We start from the raw sequence: 27,292 nt of genomic DNA, 5'->3' as shown, positions 1-27,292 counted from the left end.
GTAAATAAGGAGAAACTGTTTCTAGTGGCAGGAAGGTAGGGAACCAGAGGACACAGATTTAAGGTGATTGGCAAAAGAGCCAGAGGAGAGATGAGAAAACATTGTTTTACGCATCGAATTGTTGTGATCTGGAACAGGCTGCCTGAAAGGGCGGTGGGAGCAGATTCAATAGTAACTTTCAAAAAGGAGTTGGATAAATACTGAAGTGAAAGATTTGCAGTGTTATGGGGAAAGAGCAGAGGGGATTGGGAGTAATTGATAGCTCTTTCAAAGAGCCGGCACATAGAATCATAGAAATTTACAGCACGGAAAGAGGCCATTTAGGCCCAGCATGCCCGCATAATCCCACTTTCCAGCTCTTGGTCCATAGCCCTGTAGGTTACAGCACTTCAAGTGCACATCCAAGTATCTTTCAAATGTGGTGAGGGTTCCTGCCTCTATCACCCTTTCAGGCAGTGAGTTTGAGAACCCCACCACCCTCTGGGTAAAGAAATTTCTCCTCATATGCTCTCTAAACCTTCCCCAATTACATTATATCTATGCCCTCTGGTTGTTGACCACTCTGCCAAGGGAAACAGGTCCTTCCTATCCACTCTATCCAGGCTCCTCATAATTTTATTCACCTCAATCAGGTCTCCCCTTAGCCTCCTGCACCTTAACCGATAAGAGAATAAGGGGTTATGGGGAGCGGGTAGGGAAGTGGACCTGAGCCCATGATCGAATCAGCCACAATCGTATTAAATGGCGAGCTGGCTCGAGGGGCCGTATGGCCTACTCCTGCTCCTATTTCTTCTGTTCTTATGTTCTCCTCTGTTCCAAAGAAAACAGACCCAGCATCTCCAATCTTTCCTCATATCTAAAATTCTCCAGTCCAGGCAACATTCTTGTAAATCTCCTCTGCACCTTTTCCAGCGCAATCACATCTTTCCTGTAATGTGGTGACCAGAACTACACGCAGTACTCCAGCTGTGGCCTAACCAGTGTTTTATACAGTTCAAGCATAACCTCCTTGCTCTTGTATTCTATGCCTCAACTAATAAAGGCAAGTATTCCGTATGCCTTCTTAACCACCTTATCTACCTGGCCTGCTACCTTCAGGGATCCGTGGACATGTACTCCAAGGTCCCTTTGTTCCTCTACACTTTTCAGTGTCGTACCATTTAATGTGTATTATCTTGCCTTGTTAGCCCTCCCCAAATGCATTACCTCACACTTACCCAGATTGAATTCCATTTGCCACTGTTCAGCTCACCTGACCAATTGATTGCTATCTTCCTGCAGTCTGCAGTTTTCTTCTCCATTATCAACCACACAGCCTATTTTAGTGCCATCTGGAAACTTCTTAATCAATCAACAGTTAAGTCCAAGTCATTGATATGTACCACAAAAAGCAAGGGACCCAGCACTGAGCCCTGCGGAACCCCACTGGATATAGCCTTCCACTCACAAAAACACCTATCAACCATTGCTCTTTGCTTCTTGTCTCTGAGCCAATTTTGGATCCAACTTGCCACTTTGCCCTGGATCCCATGGGTTTTAACCTTTGTGACCAGTCTGCCATGTGGGACCTTATCAAAAGCTTTGCTAAAATCCACATACACTGCATCACATGCACTGCCCTCATCGATCCTCCTGGTTACCTCCTCGAAAAATTCAATCAATTTAGTCAGACACAACCTTCCCTTAACAAATCCATGTTGACTGTCCTTGATTAATCCATGTTTTTCCAAATGAAGATTTATCTTGTCCCTCAGGATTTTTTCCAATAATTTTCCCACCACTGAGGTTAGGCTGACAGGCCGGTAATTACTCGGTCTATCCCTTTCTCCCTTTTTAAACAAAGGTACAACATTCGTAGTCCTCCAGTCCTCTGGCTCCACATCTGTAGCCAGAGAGGATTGGAAAATGATGGTCAGAGCCTCTGCTATTTCCTCTTTTGCTTCTCTTAATAGCCTGGGAAGCATTTCATCCGGGCCTAGGGACTTATCTACTTTCAAAGCTGTTAAGCCCTTAATACTTCCTCTCTAACTATGTTTATCTCATCTAATATTTCACACTCCTCCTCCCTCATTGCAAACTCTGTATCACCCCTCTCTTTTGTGAAAACAGATGCAAAGTATTCATTAACAAGTCTTCTGCCTCCACACACAGATTTCCTTTATGGTCTCTCATAGGCCCTACTCTTTCTCTAGTTATCCTCTTAATGTATTTATAAAACATCTTTGGGTTTTCCTTGATCTTACTTGCCAAGGCACAGGCAGGATGGGCTGAATGGCTTCTTTCAGTGCTATATCGAAGGTTTGATGATGTATACTCCTCTCTCTGATTCAGGATGTTGGTCAGTGCTCCTCTAATGAAAGATACCACAGGAGCTCCCACTGGAGCAATCTACAAATGCGGATACAATGATGGAGCATGCAACAAGATCAACATAAACTGTAAGGTGTCTAACTTTATTACCTTTATTACGGAGGGGCAGTACTGAGGGAGTGCTGCACTGTCGGAGGTGCAGTACTGAGGGAGTGCCGCACTGTCGGAGGGGCAGTACTGAGGGAGCGCAGCACTGTCGGAGGGGCAGTACTGAGGGAGCGCCGCACTGTCGGAGGGGCAGTACTGAGGGAGTGGCGCACTGTCGGAGGGGCAGTACTGAGGGAGCGCAGCACTGTCGGAGGGGTAGTACTGAAGGAGCGCCGCACTGTCGGAGGGGCAATACTGAGGGAGCGCCGCACTGTCGGAGGGGCAGTACTGAGGGAGCGCAGCACTGTCGGAGGGGCAGTACTGAAGGAGCGCCGCACTGTCGGAGGGGCAGTACTGAGGGAGCGCCGTACTGTCGGAGGGGCAGTACTGAGGGAGCGCTGCACTGTCGGAGGGGCAGTACTGAGGGAGCGCCGCACTGTCGGAGGGGCAGTACTGAGGGAGCGCCGCACTGTCGGAGGGGCAGTACTGAGGGAGCGCTACACTCTAGGAGAGGCAGTACTGAGGGAGCGCTGCAGTGTCGGAGGGGCTGTACAGGAGCTGACACTCAGTCACACACACACACACACACACACACACACACACATGGCCATACAGCAGGCAACATTGAGTCACACACACACACACACACACACACACACACACACACACGGGCCATACAGGGGCCGACACTGAAACACACACACACACACACACACACAAGGGCAGTACAGTACAAGGTGAGAGTAATTATTCATTAGCTCATTAATTTATTGAGAATAATTATGTTTTATTCCTTTTCTATTTCAAACCAGTGCCAAAAGGATCAAACAATCTCGGTCTCTCATTGACAACAGGGGATTTACCACAACCGAAAGCTGTCGTAAGTATATACACTGTCCCATCAAACACATCCAGGACACGGGGTTAGATGCAGAGTAAAGCTCCCTCTACACTGTCCCATCAAACACTCCCAGGGCAGGTACAGCACGGGTTAGATGCAGAGTAAAGCTCCCTCGACACTGTCCCATCAAACACTCCCAGGGCAGGTACAGGGGGTTAGATGCAGAGTAAAGCTCCCTCTACACTGTCCCATCAAACACTCCCAGGGCAGGTACAGCATGGGTTAGATACAGAGTAAAGCTCCCTCTACACTGTCCCATCAAACACTCCCAGGGCAGGTACAGCATGGGTTAGATACAGAGTAAAGCTCCCTCTACACTGTCCCATCAAACACACCCAGGGCAGGTACAGGGCGTGAGATACAGAGTAAAGCTCCCTCCACACTGTCCCATCAAACACTCCCAGGGCAGGTACAGCATGGGTTAGATACAGAGTAAAGCTCCCTCTACACTGTCCCATCAAACACTCCCAGGGCAGGTACAGCATGGGTTAGATACAGAGTAAAGCTCCCTCTACACTGTCCCATCAAACACACCCAGGGCAGGTACAGGGCGTGAGATACAGAGTAAAGCTCCCTCCACACTGTCCCATCAAACACTCCCAGGGCAGGTACAGCTCGGGGTGAGATAAAGTTGACCCATGGTGTGTATAAACTCACTGAACACCTTGTTTCCTGCACTAGGCCTGCGTTCCACGTTTCGCCTACGAATGCTACACCAACACTTACATTAACGGTTACTGTGAGGTTCTGGACGCGACTCTGAGCCAATCACGAAGGGTTCCGCAGAAACTGCCAGGTAATCACCCCTGGCAACGCCCTGTCCTTCAGACGCCGAGGTGTCAATCAGTCGGAGATGGTCAGACCCCGAGGGGTCAATCAGTCGGATGGTCAGACCCCGAGGGGTCCATCAGTCGGATGGTCAGACCCCGAGGGGTCCATCAGTCAGATGGTCAGACCCCGAGGGGTGAATCAGTCGGATGGTCAGACCCCGAGGGGTCAATCAGTCGGATGGTCAGACCCCGAGGGGTCCATCAGTCGGATGGTCAGACCCCGAGGGGTCCATCAGTCGGATGGTCAGACCCTGAGGGGTCCATCAGTCGGATGGTCAGACCCCGAGGTGTCAATCAGTCGGATGGTCAGACCCCGAGGGGTCAATCAGTCGGATGGTCAGACCCCGAGGGGTCCATCAGTCGGATGGTCAGACCCCGAGGGGTCCATCAGTCAGTTGGAGATGTTTCGGGGTGAGCCCGAGGTCACCACGAGCGCCAGTGGAAATATTTTTGCCCAGGGGACAGTATGAGGCCGTTCAGCCCGCTCGAACCGATTCCATAAGAACATCAGAAATAGGAGCAGGAGTCGGCCATTTGGCCCCTCGAGCCTGCTCCGCCATTCAATAAGATCATGGCTGATCCGATCATGGACTCAGCTCCACTTCCCTGCCCGCTCCCCGTAACCCTTTACTCCCTTATCGCTCAAAAATCTGTCTATCTCCGCCTTAAATATATTCAATGACCCAGCCTCCACAGCTCTCTGGGGCAGAGAATTCCACAGATTTACAACCCTCTGAGAGAAGAAATTCCTCCTCAGTTTTAAATGGGCGATCGTTTATTCTAAAACTATGTTCCCACATTATAGATTCCCCCATGAGGGGAAACATCCTCTCTGCACCTACCCTGTCAAGCCCCCTCAGTAGCTTATATGTTTCAATAAGATCACCTCTTAGCCTTCTAAACTCCAATGAGTACGGGCCCAACCTGCTCAACCTTTCTTCAAATGACAACTCCTTCATCTTCGGAATCAACCTAGTGAACCTTCTCTGAACTGCCTCCAATGCAAGTATATCCTTCCTTAAATAAGGACACCAAAACTCCTTTCTGCACCATTCAATCAGATTGCTACTGATCTGTTCCTGGGGAAAAGGTGGAGCCCATTTGGCCCCTCGAGCCTGTTCAGACATGCAGAGTTCTGGAAATGGTGTTCAGAGGGACCTGGGTGTCCTTGTGCACCAATCACTGAAAGTTAACACGCAGGTACAGCAAGCAATTAAGAAAACAAATGGTATGTTGGCCTTTATTACAAGAGGATTGGAATATAAGAGTAAAGATGTCATTCTGCAATTGTCCAGGGCCCTGGTGAGACCACACCTGGTGTATTGTGTACAGATCTGGTCTCCTCACCTAAGAAAGGATATACTTGCCATTGAGGGAGTGCAACGCAGGTTCACCAGACTGATTCCTGGGATGAGAGGGCTGTCCTATGAGGAGAGATTGTGTAAAATGGGCCCATACTTTCTGGAGGTGATCTCATCGAAACACATAAAATTCTGTTGCGGGGGTCACTGACAGGGTAGACGCTGAGAGGATGTTTCCCCCTGACTGGAGAGTCTAGAACCAGGGGAACTGGATCAGAATAAGGGGTCAGCTATTTAGGACTGCGTTAAGGAGGAATTTCTTCACTCAGACAGTTGTGAATTTTTGGAATTCTCTGCCCCAGAGGGCTGTGGATGCTGAATCGTTGAGTATATTCAAGGCTGAGATAGGTAGATTGTTTGAACTCTGAGGGAATCGAGGGATTTGGAGATCGGGCGGGGAAAGTGGAGTTGAGGTTGATGATCAGCCATGATATTGATTGGCAGAGCAGTTTTGAGGGGCCGAATGGCCGACTCCTAATTCTTCTGTTCTTGTGTCCATCAATTGCATCTGTGACTCTCTTTTGAATATCGATCTGGCTATGTATGTCTATCTATCTGTACATCTCTCTGCTTATCCCTATCTCTTCCTGTCTCTATCTCTCCATCCACTGTCCATTCACCGATGTATCTATCTCGGACAATCTTTCCCCGATCATCCCTCTGTCTACAGGCTTGAGGACAGATTTCAAAAGCCGCGTTCAGATGAATGTTATATCATGGGATTGGAAACAGAGAGAGAGCCCTGCGTGTCCTAATGGAGAGAGATGATTATATACCTATCGGAGCGGAGGATGGTCTCATGTCATCAATCCTCTATCAACTTCAGAAAGTGTATTAAACTGAGGGAGGGATTCAAAGTGCTTTCGGAAAGGAAATCTGTCACCCTTAACTGGTCTGCCCTATACGTGACTCCTTTCCCACATCAACGCGTTTTGCACTCATATCACACACACACACACTCACAATCTCACACTCACACACACGCTCACAATCTCACACTGACACACACACTCACTCACACACAGACTCACATACTCACATGCACACTCTCTCACACTCACACACTCACACACACTCACAATCTCACACGCATGCACACACTCACACACACACTCACTCTCACACACACACACACTCACAATCTCACACTCACACACACGCTCACAATCTCACACTGACACACACACTCACTCACACACAGACTCACATACTCACACGCACACTCTCTCACACTCACACACAGTCTCACACACACTCACACACACACACACTCACTCTCACACACACACACTCACTCACTCACTCTCACACACACACTCACTCTCTCACACACACACTCACTCATACTCACACACACTCACACACACACACACACACACGTGCATTCTCTCTCTCACACTCGCACTCTGTCACACACATCACACACACTCACTCCACACACACACTCACACACACTCAGACTCACTCGCTCACACATATACACACATTTGCACTCACACACTCTCTCTCACACACACACAATTCCACAGTTACACTCACTCACTCACTCACTCGCTCACACATACACACACACTTGCGCGCACACGCACATACAATCAGACACTCTCACACTCACACACACACTCACACACGCTCGTTCACATACTCACAATCATACACACTCTCACACTAACACACACACTCTCACACACACTCAAACAAACCACTCACACTCACACACACACACGCTCACACACAGACACTCACACGCACTCTCACACTCACACATACACACTCTCACACGCACACTCAAACAAACAACTCACACACACACACATTCACACACATGCTCACTCATACATACGCTCACACACACATACACTCACACTCTCACACTGACACACACACACGCACTCACACACACACACACTCTCACTCACACACACTCTCACTCACACACACTCACACACTTACACTCACACTCACACACTCATACTCACACACTCTCTCTCACACACACACACACTCTCACACACACACTCACATACATTTCACACATTCTCGCACACTCTCACAAACACTCACGCACACGTGCATTCTCTCTCTCTCACACACACACTCTGTCACACACATTATCACACACACTCATTCCACACACATACACATACTCACACACACACACTCACACACACTCAGACTCACTCGCTCACACATATACACACACTTGCACTCACACACACTCACACACCCATACACTCGCTCACGCATACACACTCTCACACAGACGCTCACTCACAAACACGCTCACTCACACACTCACAATCATACACACTCTCACACGAACACACACACTCACACAAACACACTCAAACAAACTTCTTACACTCACACACACACACTCACAGTCACACAAACACACACATTCACACACATGCTCGCTCACGCACACACATGCTCACTCATACACACTCACACACATACACTCACACACACTCTCACACTAACACACACTCTCGCACATACTCACATACACACGCACTCTCTCTCTCACACACACACACTCTCATGCACACGTGCATTCTTTCTCTCTCACACACGCACACTCTATCACACACATTATCACACAGTCTCACTCCACATACACATACTCACACACACACACACACACTCACACACACTCAGACTCACTCGCTCACACATATTCACACACTTGCACTCACACACTCACATACACAATCACACACCCATACACTCGCTCACGCATACACACTCTCACGCATACACACTCTCACACACACGCTCACTCACAAACATGCTCACTCACACTCTCACAATCATACACACTCTCACACTAACACACAAACTCACAAACACACTCAAACAAACCTCTTTCAGTCACACACACACACTCACTTACACTCATACACACTCTCACATTATCACACACACTCACTCAAACTCTCACACTCACACACACACTCACAATCATACACGCTCTCACACTAACACACACTCACACATACTCACACACACTCACTTACACTCTCACATACTCACACACTCACCCACACACACACTTTCTCACACACACTCACTCACTCGCTCACACATACACACACTTGTACTCACACACTCACACACACACACACATTCTCTTAAACACACACGCACTCTCAGACACACACTCGCACTCACACACTCTCACACTTACTCGCTACTCATACACACACACACACTCGCACTCACACATCCACACACACACGCGCACATAGGGGGACAGACAGGAAGAGAGAGGGGCGGGAGGGAGAGAGAGACACAATGAAAAGAGAGACAGAGAGCGAGACAGAGAGTGAGACGAAGAGAGAGAGACAGTGAGAGGGGAAGCGAGAGGAGGTGGGAGAGAGAGAGACAGAGAAAGAGATAGTAAGAGATCCCCACCACCTAAAAGCACAAGGGTAGCAGGCGCGTGGGAACACCACCACCTCTACGTTCCCCTCCAAGTCAGACACCAACCTGACTTGGAAATATATCGGGCGTTCCTTCATTTTGCTGGGTCAAAATCCTGGAATTCCCTCCCTAACAGCACTGTGGGAGAACCTTCAGCACACGGACTGCAGCGGTTCAAGAAGGCGGCTCACCACCACCTTCTCAAGACAATTAGGGATGAGCAATAAATGCCGGCCTTGCCAGGGATGCCCACATCCTAGGAATGAAAAAACAAAAAACATACACATAGTTAAGAAATGTGACTCTGTACGATCTGTAGGTGTGTGTAGTGCTAATCGTTGTTTAATGTTCCTGGTACTTTTCACCCTCCCAGAATGTCCCGTTGTTCTGATCGATATCGCCTTCCTGATTGACGGTTCAGGCAGTGTGAGTCCAGACGATTTCATTAGAATGAAAGACTTCATGAAAGCGATGATAAAGAAGTTTAGCAGCAAGCAAACTCAGGTAATGACGGTGACCGAAGGAGGCCATTCGGCCATTTGTGCCCATGCTGGTGCCAGATCCCATCGGAGAACTAGCAAGAGTAATCCCATTTCCCTGCTCGGTTCCCACATCCTTACATGTTGGCAAAAGATCAGCGCGGCCAATTAGGAGCAGGAGGAGGCTATTCGGCCCCTCGAGCCTGCTCCGCCATTCAGTAGGATCGTGTCTGATCATCAACCTCAACTTCACTTTCCCTCACGACCGAACTTGGAGCATTGAGCACAGCTCTGGTCTGGTTAGACCACACTGTGCACAGTTCTGGTCTGGTTAGACCACACTTGGAGCACTGTGCACAGTTCTGGTCTGGTTAGACCACACTTGGAGCACTGCGCACAGTTCTGGTCTGGTTACACCACACTTGGAGCACTGTGCACAGTTCTGGTCTGGTTAGACCACACTTGGAGCACTGTGCACAGTTCTGGTCCGGTCAGACCACACTTGGAGCACTGTGCACAGTTCTGGTCTGGTTAGACCACACTTGGAGCACTGTGCACAGTTCTGGTCTGGTTAGACCACACTTGGAGCACTGTGCACAGTTCTGGTCTGGTTGGACCACACTTGGGGCACTGTGCACAGTTCTGGTCTGGTTAGACCACACTTGGAGCACTGTGCACAGTTATGGTCTGGTTAGACCACACTTGGAGCACTGTGCACAGTTCTGGTCTGGTTAGACCACACTTGGAGCACTGTGCACAGTTCTGGTCTGGTTAGACCACACTTGGAGCACTGTGCACAGTTCTGGTCTGGTTAGACCACACTTGGAGCACTGTGCACAGTTCTGGTCTGGTTGGACCACACTTGAGGCACTGTGCACAGTTCTGGTCTGGTTAGACCACACTTGGAGCACTGTGCACAGTTATGGTCTGGTTACACCACACTTGGAGCACTGTGCACAGTTCTGTTCACCATATAAAAAGGATTTAGAGGCAGTGGAGAGGGTGCAGAGAAGATTTACAAGGATGATACCAGAAATGCCACCTATCAGGAAAGGATGAACAGGCTGGGTCTCTTTCCTCTTGAAAAGAGAAGGCTGAGGGGTGAGAGGTCTTTAAAATGATGAAAGGTTTTGATAGAGTGGATACAGAGAGATTGTTTCCACTTGTGGGGAAGAGCATAACTAGAGGCCATCAATATAAGATAGTCACCAAGAAATCCAATGGGGAACTCAGGAGAAACTTCTTTACCCAGAGAGTGGTGAGAATGTGGAACTCGCTACCACAGGGAGTGGTTGAGGCGAATAGCATTTAAGGAGAGGCTAAACACACACATAAGGGAGAAGGGAATAGAGGGTTATGCTGATAGATTTAGATGAGGAAAGACGGGAGGAGGCTCGAGTGGAGCATAAACGCCGGCATGGACTGGTTGGGCCGAAAGGCCAGTTTCTGTGCTGTATATCCTGTATAATTTTATGTAAATTTAACTGATGTTTCTCCTGTGTAGATCGCAGTGGTACAGTTCGGCTCTGTGTTCAAACCACACTTTGACTTTTATGAATACAGTCAGGATCCGAACAAGGACAATCTTGTAAACAATATACAGCAAATTTATGGAGGGACCAACACACCAAGAGGGATTCAATATGTCGTGTGAGTATCAGAAAAACATTTCCTTTACTCATCTTATTGGACTTTCAGTGCACATCCAAGTACTTTTTAAATGTGGTGAGGGTTTCTGCCTCTACCTCTCTTTCAGACAGTGAGTTCCAGACTCCCACCACCCTCTGGGTGAAGAAATTTCCCCTCCGATCCCTCGAAACCTCCTACCTATTACTTTAAATAAGAACATAAGAAATAGGAGCAGGAGTAAGCCATTTGGCCCCTCGAGCCTGCTCCGCCATTCAACCTGATCCACTTCCCCGCCCGCTCCCCATAACCCTTCACTCCCTTATCGCTCAAAAATCTGTCTATCTCCACCTTAAATATATTCAATGACCCAGCCTCCACAGCTCTCTGGGGCAGAGAGTTCCACAAATTTACAAACCTCTGAGAAGAAATTCCTCCACATCTCAGTTTTAAATAGGCGGTCCCTTATTCTGAAACCATATCCCCTAGTTCTAGATTCCTCCACTAGTGGAAACATCCTCTCTGCATCTGCCTTGTCAAGCTCCCTCAGTATCTTATATGTTTCAATAAGATCACCTCTCATTCTTCTAAACTCCATGAGTATATGCCCAACGTACTCAACCTTTCTTCATAAACAACCCCTTCATCTCAGGAATCAACCGAGTGAACCTTCTCTGAACTGCCTCCAATGCAAGTACATCTCTGCTTAAATAAGGAGACCAAAACCGTACGCAGTACTCCAGGTGTGGCCTCACCAATACTCTGTACAGTTGTAGCAGGACTTGTCTGCTTTTAGACTCTATCCCCCTTGCAATAAAGGCCAACATTCCATTGGCCTTCCTGATTATTACTGTACCTGCATACTAACTTTTTGCGTTTCAGGCTCAAGGACCCCAGGTACCTCTCGACTGCGGCATTTTGTAATCACCCTCCATTTAAATAATAATTTGTTTTTAAATTTTTCCTGACAAAGTGGATAATCTCACACTTTCCCATATTATACTCCATCTGCCAAATGTTTGCCCACTCACTTTACCTGTCTATATCCCTTTGCAGATTTTTTGTGTCCTCCTCACAATTTGCTTTCCCACCCATCTTTCTATCATCAACAAACTTGGCTACATTACACTCGGTCCCTTCATCCAAGTCATTCATATTGATTGTAAATAGTTGGGGTCCCAGCACCAATTCCTGTGGCACCCCATTAGTTACTGTTTGCCAACCGGAAAATGACCTATTTATCCCGACTCTCTGTTTTCTGTTAGTTAGCCAATCCTCTATCCATGTTAATATATTACCCCCAACCCCGTGAGCTCTTATCTTGTGCAGTAACCTTTTATGTGGCACCTTATCGAATGCCTTCTGGAAATCCAAATACACCACATCCACTGGTTCCCCCCTATTCACCCTGCTCATTACATCCTCAAAAACCTCCAGCAAATTTGTCAAACTTGATTTCCCTTTCATAAAACCATGCTGACACTGCTTGACTGTATTATGCTTTTCCAAATGTCCTGCTACTGATTCCTTAATAATGGACTTCAGCATTTTACCAACAACAGATGTGAGGCTAACTGGTCAAAAGTTTCCTGCTTTCTGTCTGCCTCCTTTTTTAAATAGGGGTGTTACATTTGCGGTTTTCCAATTCATTGGGACCTCCCCAGAATCCAGGGAATCCACTGTCTCTGCAGCCACTTCTTTTAAGACCCTAGGATGCAAGCCATCAGGTCCAGGGGACTTGTCCAGCTGTAATACCATTATTTTACCGAGTACTATTTCTTTAGTGATAATGATTGTTTTAATTTCCTTCCTACCTATAGCCCCTTGATTATCCACTATTGGGATGTTTTTAGTGTCTTCTACCGTGAAGACCGATACAAAATATTTGTTCAAAGTCTCTGCCATTTCCCTGTTCCCTATTATTAATTCCCTAGTCTCATCCTCCATGTTTACTTTAGTCACTCTCTTCCTTTGTATGTACCTGTAGAAACTCTTACTTTCTGTTTTTACATTTTTTGCTTGTTTACTCTTATAATCTATCTTACCTCTCTTTATCATTTTTTTAGTTGTCCTTTGCTGGTTTTCAAATGTTTCCAATCCTCTGGCCTCCCACTAATCGTGTCCACTTAATATGCCATTGATTTCAATTTGATACCATCCTTTACTTCTTTCGTTGGTTCGACCTTCTCTTAAAATCTTTCTGTGTCACTGGAATATATCTTTGTTGAGAGTTATGAAATATCTTATTAAATGTCTGCCACTGCTTATTAACCACCTTACACTTTAAATTATTGAGTGTGTGTGTGTGAGTGTGTGCGTGTGTGATTGTGTATGTGTGTGTGTGTGTGAATATGTGTGTATGAGTGTTTGAGTGTGTGTGTGAGAGTGTGTGTGTGTGTGTCTGTGTGTGAGAGTGAGAGTGTGAGTGTGTGGGTGTGTGTGTGTGTGATTGTGTATGTGTGTGTGTGTGTGAATATGTGTGTATGAGTGTTTGAGTATGTGTGTGAGAAAGTGTGTGTGTGTATGTCTGTGTGTGAGAGTGAGAGTGTGAGTGTGTGAGTGTGTGTGTGAGAGTGACAGTGTGTGAGTGTGTGTGTGAGAGTGAGAGTGTGTGAGTGTGAGTGTGTGTGTGTGAGTGAGAGTGTGTGAGTGTGAGTGTGTGTGTGTAATTGTGTATGTGTGTGTGTGTGTGTGAATATGTGTGTATGAGTGTTTGAGTGTGTGTGTGAGAGAGTGTGTGTGTGTATGTCTGTGTGTGAGAGTGAGAGTGTGTGAGTGTGTATGTGAGAGTGTGAGAGTGTATGAGTGTAAGAGAGTGTGTGTGAGTGAGTGCATGTGTGAGTGTGTATGTGTGTGAATATGAGTGTTTGAGTGTGTGTGTGAGAGAGTGTGTGTGTGAGAGTGAGAGTGTGAGAGTGTAAGTGTAAGAGAGAGTGTGTGAGTGAGTGCGTGTGTGTGTGTGGGGATGTGTAGAAATGTGTGAGTGAGTTTGAGAGTGTGTGTGAGTGTGAGTGAGTGCGTGTGTGTGTGGGGATGTGTAGAAATGTGAGTGTGAGAGTGTGAGTGAGTGAGAGTGTGGGAGTGTATGTGAGTGTGAGTGTGTGGCGTGCGACTTATTTCATCTGATCACATTTCAGGGACCACATATTTGCACGATACACCGGGGCACGGAACGAGGCCCAAAGGATCCTGATCACAATTACTGATGGAGAATCTCAGAATACAGATTTCACTCGAGCCATTGACGCGGCGAATCGGAAAAAGATCCAGCGATACGCGATTGGGGTGAGCTCGGAAACTCTTTGCTCTGTACGTTGCCACAATCTATAACAAAAGGGATAATGCATTCCCAAACCTACCCCGCCCCCGACTCTCGTGCCGTCTCCTCCCTCAACAGCCTCCCTAAAACCCACCACATCGACCAAGCTTTAGCTCATCTGTCGCCAATATCTCCTCAGCTGCCTTGGTGTCAAGCTCGTGTCTGATTTACGCTCCTGTGAAGCACCTCGGGATCTTTCACTATGTTCCACTTCCGACATCTCAATTTTAATACTCTTCATCCTCCATGGCCCCTGCCACTCTCCCTATCTCTGTAACCTCCTCCAGCCCCTACAACCCTCCCTATCTCTGTAATCACCTCCATCCCCTACACTCCTCCCTATCTCTGTAACTCCTCCAGCCCCTACACCCCTCCCTATCTCTGTAACCTCCTCCAGCCCCTACAACCCTCCCTATCTCTGAAATCTCCTCCAGCCCCTACACCACTCCCTATCTCTGTAACCTCCTCCAGCCCCTACACCACTCCCTATCTCTGTAACCTCCTCCAGCCCCTACACCACTCCCTATCTCTGTAACCTCCTCCAGCCCCTACACCACTCCCTATCTCTGTAACCTCCTCCAGCCCCTACACCCCTCCCTATCGCTGTAACCTTCTCCATCCCCTACACCCCTCCCTATCTCTGTAACTCCTCCAGCCCCTACACCCCTCCCTATCTCTAACCTCCTCCAGCCCCTACAACCCTCCCTATCTCTGAAATCTCCTCCAGACCCTACACCAGTCCCTATCTCTGTAACCTCCTCCAGCCCCTACACCACTCCCTATCTCTGTAACCTCCTCCAGCCCCTACACCACTCCCTATCTCTGTAACCTCCTCCAGCTCCCACACCCCTCCCTATCTCTGTAACCTCCTCCATCCCCTACACCCCTCCCTATCTCTGAAATCTCCTCCAGCCCCTACACCCCTCCCTATCTCTGTAACCTCCTCCAGCCCCGACAACCCTCCCTATCTCTGTAACCTCCTCCAGCCTCTAAACCCTCCCTATCTCTGTAACCTCCTCCAGCCCCTACACCCCTCCCTATCTCTGTAACCTCCTCCAGCCCCTACACCCCTCCCTATCTTTGTAACCTCCTCCAGCTCCCACACCCCTCCCTATCTCTGTAACTTCCTCCAGCTCCCACACCCCTCCCTACCTCTGTAACCTCTCCATCCCCGACACCCCTCCCTACCTCTGAAATCTCCTCCAGCCCCTACACCCCTCCCTATCTCTGTAATCTCCTCCATCCCCTGCACCCCTCCCTATCTCTGTAACCTCCTCCAGCCCCACACCCCTCCCTATCTCTGTAACCTCCTCCAGCCCCACACCCTTCCCTATCTCTGTAACCTCCTCCAGCCCATACAACTCTCCCTATCTCTGTAACCTCCTCCAGCCCCTACAACTCTCCCAATCTATTTAACCTCCTCCAGCCCCTACAACATTTCCTATCTTTGTAACCTCTTCCACACTGACACCTCTCCCGATCTCCGTAACCTCCTCCAGCCCTACACCCCTCCCTAACTTTGCAACCTCCTCCACCCTGACACTCCTCCCTATTTCTGTAACCTCCTCTCGCCCTACACCCCTCCCCATCTCTGTAACCTACTCCAGCCCGACACCCCTCCCTATCTCTGTAAGCTTCTCCAGCTTCTGCACCCCTCCCTATCTCTGTAACCTCCTCCAGCCCCTACACTCCTCCCCATCTCAGTAACCTTCAGACCCTACAACCCTCCCTATCTCTGTAACCTCCTCCTTATGTGTGCAAACGCCTCCGGCCCCCACATACCTCCCGATCTCTGTAACCTCCAGCCCCTACAACCCTCCTTATCTTTGTAACCTCCTCCAGCCACGACACACCTCTGTAATCTCTTCCAGCCCTATTTCTACCTCCTCCAGCCCTTACACTCCCCCCCGATCTCTGTAACCTCCTCCAGCCTCTACAGCCCTCCCTATCTCTGTGATATTATCCAGCCACAACACCACTCCTGATCTCTGTAACCTCCTGCAGCCCCTACAACCCTCCCTATCTCGGTAACCTCCTCCAGCCCCTATACTCCTCCCTATCTCTGTAACCTCCTCCAGTCCCTACAACCCTCCCTCTCTGTAACCTCCTCCAGCCCCTACACCCCTCCCTATCTCTGTAACCTCCTCCAGCCCTACACCACTCCCTATCTTTGTAAACTCCTCCAGCCCTACAACCCTCCCTATCTCTGTAATCTTCTCCAGCCCCTAAAGCCCTCCCTATCTCTGTAACCTCCTCCAGCCCCTACATCCCCCACGAGATCTCTGGGCTCCTCCAATACTGACGTCTTGAGCCTCCCCGATTTGAATCGTTGCACCAGCTGCCTGGGTCCTAACGTTTGAAAAGCCCTCCCAAAACCTCTCCGCCGCTCTCTCCTCCTTTGAGATGCTCCCTAAAACCTACCTCTTCGACCAAGCCTTTGGTCAACTGTGATATTTCGGGTAATGTACTGACGTGGATAGAGAATTGGTTGGCAGACAGGAAGCAGAGTGTCGGGATAAACGGGTCCTTTTCAGAATGGCAGGCAGTGACGAGTGGAGTGCCGCAGGGCTCAGTGCTGGGACCCCAGCTCTTTACAATACATATTAAAGATTTAGATGAAGGAATTGAGTGTAATATCTCCAAGTTTGCAGATGGCACTAAACTGGGTGGCGGTGTGAGCTGTGAGGAGGATGCTAAGAGGCTGCAGGGTGACTTGGACAGATTAAGTGAGTTGGCAAATGCATGGCAGATACAGTATAATGTGGATAAATGTGATGTTATCCACTTTGGTGGCAAAAACATGAAGGTAGAATATTATCTGAATGGCGGCAGATTATGAAAAGGGGAGGTGCTACGAGACCTGGGTGTCATGGTTCATCAGTCATTGAAAGTTGGCATACAGGTGCAGCAGGCGGTGAAGAAGGCAAATGGCATGTTGGCCTTCATAGCGAGGGGATTTGAGTATAGGAGCAGGGAGGTCTTGCTGCAGCTGTACAGGGCCTTGGTGAGACCACATCTGGAATATTGTGTACAGTTTTGGTCTCCTAATCTGAGGAAGAACGTTCTTGCTATTAAGGGAGTGCAGCGAAGGTTCACCAGACTGATTCCCGGGATGGCAGGACTGACATATGAGGAGAGACTGGATCGACTGGGCCTTTATACACTCGAGTTTAGAAGAATGAGAGGGGATCTCATGGAAACATATAAAATTCTGATGGGACTGGACAGGTTAGATGCAGGAAGAATGTTCCCGATGTTGGGGAAGTCCAGAACCAGGGGACACAGTCTTAGGATAAGGGGTAGGCCATTCAGGACTGAGATGAGGAGAAACTTCTTCACTCAGAGTTGTTGACCTGTGGAATTCCCTGCCGCAGAGAGTTGTTGATGCCAATTCATTGGATATACTCAAGAGGGAGTTGGATATGGCCCTTACGGCTAAAGGGATCAAGGGGTATGGAGAGAAAGCAGGAAAGGGGTTCTGAGGTGAATGATCAGCCATGATCTTATTGAATGGTGGTGGAGGCTCGAAGGGCCGAATGGCCTACTCCTGCATTTTCTATGTTTCTAAGTCCCTAATATCTCCTTATGCGGCTCTGTGTTAAATATCGTTGATAATTGCTCCCGTGAAGAGCCTTGGAATGTTTCACTAAGTTAAAGTCGCTGTATGTTGTAAGCTGGTGTTGTTTGTGTTGTTAAAGGCACTACCTAAATTCAAGCTGTCTTGCCTCCAACAACCCTCCTGTGAGGCACTTTATCCAGTGCCTTCTGCTGGTCCATATACTTCACATCTCCCTCGTACAAGCCTCACGTGGAGCACTTTATCCAGTGTCTTCTGCTGGTCTATATACTTCACATCTCCCTCCAACAACCCTCCTGTGAGGCACTTTATCCAGTGTCTTCTGCTGGTCTATATACTTCACATCTCCCTCCAACAACCCTCCTGTGAGGCACTTTATCCAGTGCCTTCTGCTGGTCTACATACTTCACATCTCCCTCCAACAACCCTCCTGTGAGGCACTTTATCCGGTGTCTTCTGCTCGTCCATATACCACATCTCCCTCCAACAACCCTCCTGTGAGGTACTTTATCCGGTGTCTTCTGCTGGTCCATATACTTCACATGTCCCTCGAACAAGCCTTTTGTGAGGCACTTTATCCGGTGTCTTCTGCTGGTCCATATACTTCACATCTCCCTCCAACAAGCCTCACGTGGAGCACTTTATCCAGTGTCTTCTGCTGGTCCATATACTTCACATCTCCCTCCAACAACCCTTTTGTGAGGCAGTTTATCCAGTGCCTTCTGCTGGTCCATATACTTCACATCTCCCTCGAACAACCCTCCCACCAGGCAATTTATCCGGTGTCTTCTGCTGGTCCATATACTTCACATCTCCCTCGAACAAGCCTCACATGGAGCACTTTATCCAGTGCCTTCTGCTGGTCCATATACTCCACATCTACTGCACGTGTCACATTGCTTCTGACAATGTGCCTCTCACTCCGCCAAAGGTGTGACATCAATGCGATTTGTTGTTGAAGAGTTGTAGGATGTTCCCAGATGTGGCTCACATTGATCCATCATAACCATTGACCCTTGACTTATTTTGCTTCCCAAGGTTGGCGCCGCCTTCTCCAACGCAAAGGCAAAAAAAGAGCTCGAGATCATTGCCTCCAAAAGCCAGAACGTGTTTCAAGTCAACAACTACACAGCCCTGGACGGCATTCAAAAGCAACTGCAGGAGAAGATATTCGCCATCGAAGGTACGGCGAGGTTTTGTTATTAATCCGTTCTCGGCACACACGCGCAAGGCTGAGGGAGTGCCGCACTGTCAGAGGGGCAGTACTGAGGGAGTGCTGCACTGTCGGAGGGGCAGTACTGAGGGAGTGCCGCACTGTCAGAGGGGCAGTACTGAGGGAATGCTGCACTGTCAGAGGGGCAGTACTGAGGGAGCACCGCACTGTCAGAGGGGCAGTACTGAGGGAGTGCTGCACTGTCGGAGGGGCAGTACTGAGGGAGTGCTGCACTGTCGGAGGGGCAGTACTGAGGGAGTGCTGCACTGTCGGAGGATGCAGTACTGAGGGAGTGCTGCACTGTCGGAGGGGCAGTACTGAAGGAGTGCCGCACTGTGTTCCCTCTCCCCCCCCCGCCCCACCCCGCTCCCTCTCATAGAAACATAGAAAATAGGTGCAGGAGTAGGCCATTCGGCCCTTCTAGCCTGCACCGCCATTCAATGAGTTCATGGCTGAACATGCAACTTCAGTACCCCATTCCTGCTTTCTCGCCATACCCCTTGATCCCCCGAGTAGTAAGGACTTCATCTAACTCCTTTTTGAATATATTTAGTGAATTGGCCTCAACAACTTTCTGTGGTAGAGAATTCCACAGGTTCACCACTCTCTGGGTGAAGAAATTCCTCCTCATCTCGGTCCTAAATGGCTTCCCCCTTATCCTTAGACTGTGTCCCCTGGTTCTGGACTTCCCCAGCATTGGGAACATTCTTCCTGCATCTAACCTGTCTAACCCCGTCAGAATTTTAAACGTTTCTATGAGGTCCCCTCTCATTCTTCTGAACTCCAGTGAATACAAGCCCAGTTGATCCAGTCTTTCTTGATAGGTCAGTCCCGCCATCCCGGGAATCAGTCTGGTGAACCTTCGCTGCACTCCCTCAATAGCAAGAATGTCCTTCCTCAAGTTAGGAGACCAAAACTGTACACAATACTCCAGGTGTGGCCTCACCAAGGTCCTGTACAATTGTAGCAACACCTCCCTGCCCTTGTACTCAAATCCCCTCGCTATGAAGGCCAACATGCCATTTGCTTTCTTAACCACCTGCTGTACCTGCATGCCAACCTTCAATGACTGATGTACCATGACACCCAGGTCTCTTTGCACCTCCCCTTTTCCTAATCTGTCACCATTCAGATAATAGTCTGTTTCTCTGTTTTTACCACCAAAGTGGATAACCTCACATTTATCCACATTATACTTCATCTGCCATGCATTTGCCCACTCACCTAACCTATCCAAGTCGCTCTGCAGCCTCATAGAATCCTCCTCGCAGCTCACACTGCCACCCAACTTAGTGTCATCCGCAAATTTGGAGATACTACATTTAATCCCCTCGTCTAAATCATTAATGTACAGTGTAAACAGCTGGGCCCCAGCACAGAACCTTGCGGTACCCCACTAGTCACTGCCTGCCATTCTGAAAAGTCCCCATTTACTCTCAGGTGGATGTAAAACATCCCACCAGCACTATTTTGAAGAAGATTAGCAGAGTTCTCCCCGGTGACCTGAGATAATATTTATCCCTCAACCAACATCACTAAAACAGATTACCTAAGAAATAGAAGCAGGAGAGGACCATTCGGCCCTTTGAGCCTACTCCACCATTCAATAAGCTGATCTTCGACCTCAACTCCCCCTTCCTGCACTCTCCCCATATCGCCTTGATTATCTGGTCATTATCACATTGGTATTTGTGGGAGCTTGCTGTGCTCAAATTGGCTGCCGTGTTTCCTACATTTCAACAGTGAATACACTTCAGAAGTACTTCATTGGCTGGTAAACACTTTGGGACGTCCTGAGGTCGTGAAATGCAAGTCCGCCTTCTTGAACCGCTGCAGTCCGTGTTGGGAAGGTGCTCCCACAGTGGTGTTAGGGAGGGAGTTCCAGGATTTTGACCCAGCGACGATGAAGGAACGGCCGATATATTTCCAAGTCAGGATGGTGTGTGACTCTGCTGCCCTTGTCCTTCCAGTCGGCAGAGGTCGCGGGTTTAGGAGGTGCTGCCGAAGAGGCCTTGGCGAGTTGCTGCATTGTATCTTGTGGATGGTACACACTGCAGCCACAGTACGTCGGTGATGAGGGAGTGAATGTTTAAGATGCCGTAATCGTGACCATCTTCAAAAAAGAGGACAAGTCCGACTGCAGCAACTACAGAGGAATCTCTCTGCTGTCGACCAATGGGAAAGTTATCGCAAGAATCCTCCTCAACCGTCTTCTCCCTGTGGCTGAAAAGCTCCTCCCAGAGTCACAGTGCGGATTCCATCCACTAAGGTGTACAACGGACTTGGGGCTAGCTTTTCCATTATTTTTGCATGAATAACGCCCGCTTAACGTCCATTTTACTGCTGAAATTACATATAACGCCAGATATGACCCATTTAGCCACAAAATGGAAACTGACGCCCATTTCTTGGACACTTTTCGCCGACCGTGTCTTTTGCCATGTAAGTAATGCCGGGGAAAAAAATACCGCCCGCCCACTTTTTTGGGGCAGAATCATCCAAATGGGCGAAACCAACGGCCATAATATCACCCAGCGTTACTTTCCGCACGTAATTAATGCCGAGATTCAATAATACTGACCGCCAACTTTTGTTTGTTGTAAAGATCACATTTGCCGGAACTAGCGCCCAGCGTCACTTTCAGCACCTCGCACACATCTCGCTCACAATATCGCTCTGAAAAAACAGCTCTGAAAAAGTTGCACTGTTCTGAACTAATCACAGCGGTGTGGGGGCGCCATTTTGTAAATCGCAAATCGCTTCATTGAAAAGGCTACTTCAAATTTGGGGGAGTTTGGATTGACTCTGGAGTTCTTCTCAGGTGATGTGACCTTCTGAACAGACATCTTTTCATACTGTGGACAATTGGGTTTTACTGTAGTGTCTTAGTGGGGAAATTTATTGCTTGTGAACAATCGGCATTATACTTTTATTAGAATGGGGCCAGCCATTTCTCAGTCAGCATCGATTACAACGCAGATGCTGCAGAGTGCAAATGGCACAATGTCGAATCCATAGCATTAGGTGCCAGACTGATGAGGAGGTCCAGACCATACACACCTCCGCACTTACAGGGAGAAGTGGTCTTACCTCGACTTATTCGAGAACACCTGCCTTCGGAGACTGCGCTTCCACAAAGTGGTTATCAGTGAGATATGCTAGCTCATCAGGGGAGATGTGCAGCCTGCCAGCACCTTCAGGCCATCACTGTCCGTCGAGGTCAAGGTCACCGCGGCACTGTCGTTCTACAGGTCAGGTTCCTTTCAGACCTCCGCAGTCGACATTTCCCCTATGTCTCAGCATGCCACACATTGCTGCATTAGACAAGTCACGGAAGCCCTGTACGGGCATAGGATGGACTTTATCAGCTTCCTTATGACCACGGAGGCTCAGACTAGTAGGACTGGAGCATTCTACTGAATTGTTAAGTTCTCCAAGGTGCAGGGAGCAATACACTGTACGCACATCGCCATGCAGGCACCTTCTCAGGACCCAGAGGTTTTTCGCAACAGAAAAGGATTTCACTCCCTGCAGGTCCAACTAGTTGTCGACTACAACCAGATAATTATGGCAGTGAATGCCAAATATCCGGGCAGCTTCGATGAGGCTCACATCCTGCATGAGAGCGCTGTATCTGACATGTTTACCAGTCAGCCACAAGGTCAACGCTGGTTGCTTGGGGATGAAGGATATGGCCCAGCCACCTGGCTGATGACCCCCCCTGCGTGACACCCACACCAAGGCCGAGAAGCGATACAATGAGAGCCACAGAGCCACACGCAATGTGGTCCAGAAAACAATTAGTGTGCTTAAGCAGTGCTTTAGATGCCTGGAGCACTCAGGAGGGGAGCTACAATGCAACCCTGATCCGGTAGCTCAATTTGTGGCTGTATGCTCCCATGCTGCACAACCTGGCTATCAGGAGGGGACAAGAATTGCCAGAAGGGACTGATGGATCACCTCAGGAGAGAGAGGAAGAGGAGGACGAGGGGCTGGACACTGAGCGAGGGCCAGACAATCAGGCTGACTATGCAAACATGCCCACGCCCCCCTTCCAGACCACAGGAAAGGGCCCGTGGTGGCTACGTAGCTGCAAGACTCTTATGTCAGTGGCTCATAAATGAGCGATTTGCCTGAAAGAGTGTTGCTGTTATTGACAAAGCCGACACACTGCTGTGTGTGCAGCTCAGACATCAATGGTGGGCATCACCTTGGTGTCAGTTAAAGTTTCATTTGATTCAAGTTAAGTGTAATTATACTCTTTCATGTTAAGGAATCACCAGTGTGTAACGGCCCAGCTATCTGAAACAATGCGCAACGAGATTATGTTGAATAAAAAACATTTAATACGATCATTGGTCTGAAATCATAAGTTTAAGGGGAAAAGCACCCACCCCCACCCCACATTTTAGAACATTGACATCAATCAAATGGTCAACATGTCCAGCAACACAGAACACAAATGCAAACTAACAGGGTGGCCCCTCTCCCCATAACTTACAACAAATTGCATACACCGAGATAGAGATATACAAAGCCATCACCTGTGGACATGTACCTCCCTTTCCTTCCCCCTCCCCTACTTCTTCCCACCTCTATCCCTTCCCTCCTCGCTCCTCGCCGCCTGGCCGAGGAGCTCCTCAGGCGGTGCCTCATTGGGTGGGATGAAGGCAGAGCCGGTGGTCGCATGGGTCTGGGAGCGGGAGGTACCAAGGTGACAACACTATCGGATGCAGAATCAGGATCTTGCTCCTGCCTCTCATGTGTCATTGGCACTGGGGGTGCGGAGCCTAAGGATGGAGTGCCTCGCTCTAGGACCACTGGGAGGCCTGTGTCACCAGTATTCCTGGCTATTGCCTCCAGGGCCTCCGCCATCCATGGTACGTACTCGGTCATGGTGCCGGAGATGCTGGCCAGCTGTTGGGATATGCCCCCCAATGCATCGAGGATCTGGTCAACAGTCCTTGTGTACAACTGTACCATGTCTCTGCTCTTATATGGCACTCATGCAGCAGACCTGCCGCGTTCACGAAACCTCCGCGGGGTCGGTGCCATCCTGGGGACACCTGGGGTGCCCTGTGGCGTGGTGCTTGGGCCCGATACCTGCAGAGTGCAGGTGGGAATGGCCAGAGGAGCACTAGATAGCCTTGGGGTGCAATGCCTTCTGGAGCTTCTGGAGACTGGTGATGCAGGCTTCTCAAAGTCGTCGCTCTCAGCCATGGAGAATGGACCCAGCTGATTGACGGGCGAGAATCGGACCTCCTCAGCAGCAGATGTAGTAGGATCATCCGCCGAGTCCAGCCCCGTGTCCCACCTTCTGGCCTCTGTGCTCTTGCTTTGGGATGCGCTGCTGGCTGAGCTGCAAAACACAAATGAGGCTATTAGAGGTGAAGGGGGTGCTAGGGTCACAAAGTGAGTCCTGCGCTATACACAGCATATGCACGACAAAAGCACCAATGCGATCCAAATCATCACAGACCTCACATTTCATGCCCATCAACACATTCTGCATTGCAATGATTTTCATGAGGCCAGCATTGTTATTATCTGAATGGCGGCAGATTAGGAATGGGGGAGCTGCAACGAGACCTGGGTGTCATGGTTCATCAGTCATTGAAAGTTGGCATACAGGCACAGCAGCCGGTGAAGAAGGCAAATGGTATGTTGGCCTTCATAGCTAGGGGATTTGAGTATAGGAGCAGGGAGGTCTTACTGCAGTTGTACAGGGCCTTGGTGAGGCCTGACCTGAAATATTGTGTTCAGTTTTAGTCTCCTAATCTGAGGAAGGACGTTCTTGCTATTGAGGGAGTGCAGCGAAAATTCACCAGACTGATTCCCGGGTTGGCGAGACTGACATATGAGGAGAGACTGGATCGACTGGGCCTTTATACACTGGAGTTTAGAAGGATGAGAGGGGATCTCATAGAAACTTATAAGATTCTGACGGGACTGGACAGGTTAGATGTAGGAAGAATGTTCCCGATGATGGGGAAGTCCAGAACCAGGGGTCACAGTCTTAGGATAAGGGGTAGGCCATTTAGGACTGAGATGAGGAGAAACTTCTTCACTCAGAGAGTTGTTAACCTGTGGAATTCCCGACCGCAGAGAGTTGTTGAGGCCAGTTCATTGGATATATTCAAGAGGGAGGTAGACATGGCCCTTACGGCTAAAGGGATGAAGGGGTATGGAGAGAAAGCAGGAAAGGGGTACTGAGGTGAATGATCAGCCATGATCTTATTGAATGGCGGTGCAGGCTCGAAGGGCCGAATGGCCTACTCCTGCACCTATTTTCTATGTTTCTATGACACTTTTAGAAATCTTCTATCATATATTATTGTTCGGATATGAGTGGGTGTGGCATCTATTGATTTTACATCATGCAATGGTGTATACTTTACTCACGTGGTATCACTTCAGGGTCTGCAGCTGCCTGCGTGGCCATCCTGGGGTTGCTCCCCACTAGTGTCAGCACCCGCTCCTCAATGTCAGTGAGGTCGCTGATGACTGGTGGCCCGCCACCTATTTGCCTCTGCTCGGACCTATTCCTTGATAGCTTCTTCTTAAAAAGGTAACAGGACAACATGGCATGAGATAATTGCGTGATATCATTACTAGGTGCTGTCAAAGAGACTGATACAACACATAACCGACAGATGTAATCATGCTTATTATGATAATTATCATTCTTTACCTAAAGACGTGCACCGTGACCGCAGGCTTTGAGTAAAACATTCCAGTAGAAGTGAAAGATCTCACATCTGATGATAGTTATTCATGACTCTGACAAATCAAATTATATAAATACATAAGTACATGTAAATAAATGTAATACTTACTCTTGCGGATCCGACAAGGTCGTTCCATCGCTTTCGGCATTGGTTGCCCTCACGCACCTCGTTGGTCGCTGACGAGACCACCCCTGCTATCTCAGGTCGGCATTTGGGATGGGCTTCCCACGCCCTCCCTGTATCAAATCACCCCAGCGTAACTCGACCTCCTGCAGGAGGGAGGCATTAGCCTCGTCCAAGAACCTCCTCGCTCTTTTGCGTCCTCCAATGTGCTCCTCTCCCACCTCACTGCTCTCTCCAGCTTCAGTCTCCACTGCGTGCTGTGTCACCTCCTCAACTCCCTCCATTGTAGGCACCAAATTCGGGAAAATATCTGGCTGGTAACAGCTACGTTTTTTGCCATAATTTTCTGTAAAGCTCGAAACTTTCCCTCCTACTTCCCAAAGCAGTCACACCACACCCACGCATGCCTTCACTCCTTCTCAGCTCCCTCTCTCTCTGTCTCCTCTTATGCGCATGTAATGATGATCCTTGACCTCCTGAATTGCAGGAATATAGCGTTGCCATTCCGTTGCTATGGACGGCGACACTTTATGGCAGAAGGTCAGAGAGATTTAACGCTAGCACCCATTTCAGATCGCTCGCGGTAACGCCCATTTTATAAAATGGAAACTAGGGGTTTGAAAGTGGGCGACAAGCTGGCGATCGGAAAACTCAAATTTACCGCCCACGCTGGAAATAACGCCCATTTTGGGGCGATCTGCGCAAAAGTGGAAAATCTAACCCATGATCTTCACCGTGCGACAACTACAAGAGAAATGCAGAGGACAGCACCAAACATTGTACATGGCCTTCTTTAACCTCACAAATGCCTTTAACACTGTCAACCACAAGGGACAATGGAGCGTCCTCCTATGTTTCGGCTGCCCCCAAAAGTTTATCACCATCCTCCACCTGCTCCACGATGGCATGCAGGCTGTGATAGTGACCAACGGATCCACCACAGACCCAATCCACGTCCGGACTGGGGTCAAGCAGGGCTGTGTCATCACGCTAACGCTCTTCTCGATCTTTCTCACCGCAATGCTCCAACTCACTCTCAACAAGCTCCCCGCTGGAGTGGAACTAAACTATAGAACAAATGGGAACCTGTACAACCTTCGTCGCCTCCAGGCTAGGTCCAAGATCGTCCCATCCTCTGTCATCGAGCTACAATACGTGGACGACGCTTACGTCTGGGCACATTCAGAGGCCGAACTCCAAGCCATCATGAACATTTTCACCGAGGCCTACGAAAGCATGGGCCTTACACTAA

The 27,292-nt window shown here is 48.9% G+C and overlaps 1 protein-coding gene across 1 annotated transcript in view; it reads left to right on the top strand.

Moving 5' to 3' along the window:
- The window catches only part of LOC139248303 (integrin alpha-X-like), a 156,077-nt gene that overhangs the window by 16,674 nt on the left and 112,111 nt on the right, over positions 1-27,292 (top strand). The window contains exons 3-9 of the mRNA XM_070872084.1: positions 2,332-2,438; positions 3,270-3,337; positions 4,040-4,154; positions 9,349-9,479; positions 10,959-11,104; positions 14,218-14,365; positions 19,015-19,159. Of these exons, the coding sequence (XP_070728185.1) occupies positions 2,332-2,438; positions 3,270-3,337; positions 4,040-4,154; positions 9,349-9,479; positions 10,959-11,104; positions 14,218-14,365; positions 19,015-19,159 (860 nt within the window). The remainder of the gene's footprint in view (positions 1-2,331; positions 2,439-3,269; positions 3,338-4,039; positions 4,155-9,348; positions 9,480-10,958; positions 11,105-14,217; positions 14,366-19,014; positions 19,160-27,292) is intronic.

The sequence above is a fragment of the Pristiophorus japonicus genome, unplaced genomic scaffold (assembly GCF_044704955.1).
Source record: "Pristiophorus japonicus isolate sPriJap1 unplaced genomic scaffold, sPriJap1.hap1 HAP1_SCAFFOLD_29, whole genome shotgun sequence".
Lineage (NCBI taxonomy): Eukaryota > Metazoa > Chordata > Chondrichthyes > Pristiophoridae > Pristiophorus > Pristiophorus japonicus.
Note: the sequence above shows the minus strand (reverse complement) of the source record. Positions and strands in the feature narration are given on the sequence as shown.